Here is a 6,022-nt window from a genome sequence, read left to right on the forward strand (position 1 = left end):
GATTAAGCTGTGGATTCGATCATAAAATCAGAACAATTGTTATTGTCATTCCATGGTACCAGTCGTGGATTCGACCATGGAATATGAGGGATTGTAATTAGGAATAATTAACTTTGTGGCTCTATACTAGCAGAGCAAGCGAGCATTAATTATCCTGATACGAGCTTTCCGGTAAGTCATATCCTTTATATAGTCAGGGTAAACTTGTTGTTTGTTCCTGAAGACGTTATCGCTTTATACTAGCAGAGCAAGCTGTCTAGGAGCCATCCATCTCGTTATGCTATATAGAAATAATCACTGAAAGTATTCAGTATTCATGAGATATGCCGTTGTCCAGTCGTGAGACTACATATCTACATGTACTCTGAGAGAAAGTACTCTCCGTTGAGAATTCGATGAGAGACCCTGTCTCGATACTCACGTCTGATTGCTGAATCAGAGCTTCGTATAATTATGAGCTTACGAATTTATCCTTTGTCGAAAATCCACCATCTACAATGCTGAAAATTGTATTTTTAATATCTTCTTCTTCTGAAATTTTTCTAACATTTCTTGATCTTCACTAGTAATTACTTCAGGAATATTGTTAAGTAGAGAATCTTCAATGTTAACTTCTTGAAATTCAAACTTTTTTCAAAGTATTTGATTAATTCTTATGCTATATCGTTTTGATCAGTAAGCACATTACCATCTCCAGCTTCCAATTCACTTATGAGATTCATGGCCTTTCTTATCTATAAATTTGTATGAAAAAATGCTGTATTGGCTGCACCATCTTTGACCCAATCAATTTTTGCTTTTTGATTTAATAAAGTTTGCAACTTAACTTCTCTAGAATTAAAAATGTTTTCAGCATCAACCAAAGTATTTAAAGATTCCACATCAAAAGGACTGTCATCTGAAATACTCATTGATTCTTCTACTGCTTTTTCAGCTTCTTTTATTTTGACATGAACATCTCCAAACACACTCCAATTCCAATCATTTAAAACTTTTTTCAACTTTTTTAGTTTGCTTTGAAAAACAAAAGATGGATTACCCCTCATAGGTTCAGACCAACTAGAATGCACCACTTCCATGAATCCAGGATGAGACAACCACTTTTTCTGAAATTTTTTGGACAATTTAGTGGCTTTGGAATGTCATTACTACCACCTAATAAAGGAGCATGATCAGATGCAATTCTGATACCAATTTTATAATTCCAGTTTCCATACTTCTGCACCCACAACTGATTATAGACTGCTCTATCCAATGCACATAAAATTCTTTTAGTACCTTGTTGACCATTTGACCAAGAATATTGCAACCCTGAATGAGGAGCTTGAATCAATTCACACTTATCCAAACATTCAGTAAAATCAAGCATACTTCTTCTATGAGGACTTCTCCCTCCAACCTTTTCATCAATAGAAATTATAGTATTAAAATCACCAATCACTAGCCATGGCTTCTTTAGAGCACTTATTGCTTCCATTTTTGACCATAACACTCTTCTATGAACAACACTAACATGAGCATGCACACCTGATATAAGAGTATCTCCAACACTGACAGTAATCATTTGACTTGATAATGAAACCACAGATGGAGTTGGCAATGCTTTATTCCAGAACATCCAAATATTCCCCTTTTTATTTAGTACTGAATTATGAATAACCATGGATTGCATTCCTGGTAAGTTTAGCTTATTGCAAAAAGATGAACTACACACTACCTTTGGTTCAGCTATAAAAAGAATTGATAGAGAAAATTGATTAACTAAAGTCCAGAATTTCTTTTGAGCCCTAGTCCTTCTAAGGCCTCTTAAATTCCAAAAAATTATCTTCATAGTTGAGGATGGAGGCCCTTAGTACCCCCCCTTCCTTGATTCTTCCTAAAATTATATTTATTAGTATTCTGAGGAATTTTTACCTTTGGGTCTGCTTGCTGAATTTGTTCAGTTGAGCTGGTTGTCTTTGATGCAGATGGTTTTTGAATCACTTTTGACCAAGTAGTGATAGGAATTCTTTCTTCAGATATTGAACCATCCTTCCCATTAATGAAATTGGTCACACTTTTTTCCACTGTATTGTCTTAAGCTATTTGTGATATTCTTGTTGGATCTAAAATAGTTCTTTCCTCAGTCATATTGATAACAATTTCTTCTTCAACAACTGTATTTAATGAACCAAATCTTCCTTAAGTAATATTGAGTGCAGGACTGGAATGTGGAGGAATAAATTTTTGTGGATTAATATTTGTTACTGGAGTAAAACAAATATCAAACTTCTCACCATTTGTTGGGTGTGGAGTTGATGTAGGAGAAGTAGTTCTCTTGTTTACTTCCTGTACTTTATGAGAATCATTGTTATTTTGATTATTTGATGTGGAACCAAACAGTGGAGAATTATTGTTGTTTTGTTGAGTACTTGTTTCATGTGATACCTTCTTTACTCTGCACTCAGATTGAAAATGACCTACAATTTTGCAGTTATGACAGAATTTTGGAAGGTTTGTAAGTAAAACATCTTGCATAAAACCTCCAAATTTTGTTTTGATCCAAAGATTATGCAGACTTTATTTTCCAAATCAATATTGACTAAGACTCTTGCATACAATCCACTTTCAAAATTTAAGGTATCTTAATCTACTTTAACAGGAGTACCCAAAGCTTTGAAGATGATGAATAATGTTTTTTCATCCCAGTACTCTAAGGTTAATCCTGGAAAATGAACCCAAATATTTGCATAAGAAGTATGATGATTTTCTGGACGAAAATTAGGAATTCCTGATGACGAACTTCCCACTTACCAGCTTTAACGTAGCCCTGATCCTTCTCATTATCAAGTTTGATTGTAAAAAATCCTTTTCCTAATGGAATCATTTTGCATTGACCAGTTAATTTTCACTGACTTTTTAGATTCAAAACAGCTTCAGAAAATTTTAATCGAAGTAGATCAAGTCTTCCAATTAATGAGAACTTCCAAATTGCACATCTATCATCAGTTCCTTTTAAAAGATCTATTGAAGGACTTTCCTCAACAGGATTAATAAGATCTACAGAGTTATTTGAATCAATATTAGAAGAACCCATATCTGGATTTGAAGAATTTTCCATGAACAAAATTAATGATAACTACCTGAATTAAAAGAAAAACCCTAACACTTGAAGAAGAAATAAACGCCAATCATTGACGTGTATGTTGAAATCACCTGAATTAATAACGAAGAACACTGAAGTCGAAATCGAGAAAGAGAAAGGGAAGTGAGTTGGTAGCCCGATCCTCAAATCTCGACTCGCCCGATCCTCAGAGCTCGACTTGCATGATTCCATTGTTTTGTTAAAGTTTGCATCTTGTATGGATGATATACTGAAGTAGAGTGTTGTGTGAATGTTACATCTACTTCGTAAGAATGTCTGATTCCCAAGGTAATGATGCCTCTAGAGATGATACATGTATGGATGAAAATGAAGAAGGGGAAGAAGAAGCTCCTGGAATCAAGAATATTCCGAATACAAAGGATTCTTTCTTCGTGGTTCATCATAGACCTGAAAGGCGTATCCAGACCCCAAAATTTCGTCTTCTGATAAATCCCAGAGATATTTCTCAGAAGAAACTTGTAACTCCTCGGGCGGGCATCCGATTCTGTCTTCAGCGAAGATATTTTTCTGCTTCAGTTATTGAATTTAAGCTTTCTCGACGACCTTTAGAAAAGTTTTCTGGATGGGCAAGGCATATGCTAGGCTTTCCTCATGTTCGAGCCATGCTGGATAGTGCACAAATAATAAGGGCTATTCAAGCATCTGGAGATTTATTTATCTTTCACGATGTGCGAGGTATAGTAGCTCTACTTGCTCGCTGGTGCATTCCAACCCATACTTTCATATGCAGTTGGGGAAATTTTACCATCACTTTAGAGGATGTAGTTGCTTTATTACATCTCCCAATCACGCGCAATCTTCCTGAGGGTCTTTCGGCAGAAGAGAGGGTGATCTCTAACATCTTGACAGCTGAAATGGAGGAAATTAATAAAGTATCCAGCAAATGTTTTTATGTTCATTGGTTAACACACTGGTGGCCAAGAGATAATGCTCCTGACAGGCCTGTCGACGGTACGTTATCTATTGCTGCTTTCTTGTGTTTATGGTTGTCCAGAGATGTATTTGAAGATAGTGGAATTTTTTTGAAGCCGTTCGTGATTCCCTTTGCCATTAAGATGGCCAAAGGTGAGCAACTTCTGATAGGTAGCCTATTCTTGGGTTCTTTGTATTCTAACTTAGACTCCTTGATTATAGACTCCAGTGTCTCAAACAGCTTTATGAAGATTGAATGCTATGCCAATACGATGTTTCTCCAAGCTTTGATGCGGGAACACTTTAAGAATTATGCGCCCATTCCTCGTACTATCTTACAAGGACCGAATGCTGACGCTCATCATGTTTTCTCTGAGAAGGATAATGCCAGGATTATGCGTTGGTCCACAAAACATCCTCGAGTTAAGGCACATCTTGTCGATGTATTAGATAATGAGTCTGAGTTTAATTTTCGCCCATGGGTGTCAATTCTTTCTTATTTTTCTCAATCTGGTGCGGATCTGAGTGATGGCGAAAGGTCTTTTATGCTGAGTTGCACTCCTGGTCACTTAGTATCAACGATATATGGAGACCTTTCAGTGGAAGAATATACATTGACAGAGCAGCTCGACAAATGGGTATGGATCAGTGCGTTCCAACTCTTCGAAAGAGAATACCATCGTTTGAACAACACAAGACCCGTTTATACCGTACACATGTGGAATGAAGTGATTACTGGTTCCCTTGTTCTGAACGAATTACGTATGTAACTCCAGATTACATAGACTTTTGGAATCAACAATTTGATCGCTTATATGACTTTGCGACGGCTGTTCAGCCCTTGGTGAAAGATCATCCCTCTGCTGAGATGATTTCTACTCGACCAAGATTGAAGTATCTCTCCGACGATAAGCGAAAGACATCTCCAGGGTGTTCACAAGTATGTATCCTTCTTGTAATCTTCATAAGGACATGGTAATTGTATTTTGATCATTTCATCAATTTTTCGCAGGACGGTCGTATCGTGAGACCTCGAATCGATGTAGACTTCTCGGAAACAGAAGCAATTACTCACGGCGGGGAAGGCAGGAGCAAAAATTATAAGATGTTGCCTAACACCATAAAGTCCCCAGTGGTTTCTTTAGTGAGTTGTCAACATTTATTTCGCCGTGACTTATTCTCATCCGTGTAATTAGGATCACAAAACCAATGTTTGTTACTCCATTACAGAACTTTACCCCGTCAAGTATCGATGACCTTCAATTCTCTGGGCAAACAGTTTCTGAATCGAATGTTGAAGAAGAAGTTGATGTAAGTATCTCTTTGCACATTTAATCACAACGTTTGTGAACAAAATTCTAATTGTTATGAATGCATCCAGGAGGATGTTGACATGGAAGTGGAGAGTGCTGGTGATTCCCGTTCATCTTTGGAGGACTGTGATGAAGAGAATTCCTAAAACTCAAGACCGAATGAAAGCAATGCTCTTGGTGCTGATACGGGCAATTCTGGTTCTTTGAACGCCTAAGAGACCACCCAAGTAAGTATTTCTCTTATATTTTATTCATAGAAGTATAAACTTGTTTATTTGTGAATGAATGAATGAATGAAAATCCATGTGAATATACCAAAAGTTTTGCGGAAATACGTCACCAGAAAATCCAGAATTCTGTCCTTTAGTAAAAATGTTGTAGAATCTTTGTCCGATGTTGGATTTTTATGGTCTAACCCAGTTTTCTTATGCCCATAAAATTTCCAAGCTTTGGAAAAAAATATTTTTTAGGTTTTGAGCATGTTTAGAGGTCGAAATCTACGAAACAGTAAACTTCCAGGAGACTTCCAGAAAATTTCAGTTGTCATGTAGTCCAATGTTTTGACCACATCTCTTTACTCGTTTATCCAATTTCTATGAAATTTTGATATGATGTAGATAACATATATACGAAGAGAATGGTATATAACGCA

General features: G+C 36.5%; 1 protein-coding gene across 1 annotated transcript; it reads right to left on the reverse strand.

Annotated features, from left to right (window-relative positions):
• Positions 1-734: 734 nt before the first annotated feature.
• LOC113279426 lies at positions 735-1,663 on the reverse strand. Its single transcript, XM_026528122.1, has 2 exons — positions 1,071-1,663; positions 735-969 (listed from the first exon to the last, which is right to left on the reverse strand). Exons 1-2 carry the CDS (start codon positions 1,661-1,663, stop codon positions 735-737), a joined length of 828 nt encoding a protein of 275 aa, XP_026383907.1.
• Between the last annotated feature and the right edge of the window lie 4,359 nt (positions 1,664-6,022).

This window comes from Papaver somniferum, chromosome 5, assembly GCF_003573695.1.
Source record: "Papaver somniferum cultivar HN1 chromosome 5, ASM357369v1, whole genome shotgun sequence".
Classification (NCBI taxonomy): domain Eukaryota; kingdom Viridiplantae; phylum Streptophyta; class Magnoliopsida; order Ranunculales; family Papaveraceae; genus Papaver; species Papaver somniferum.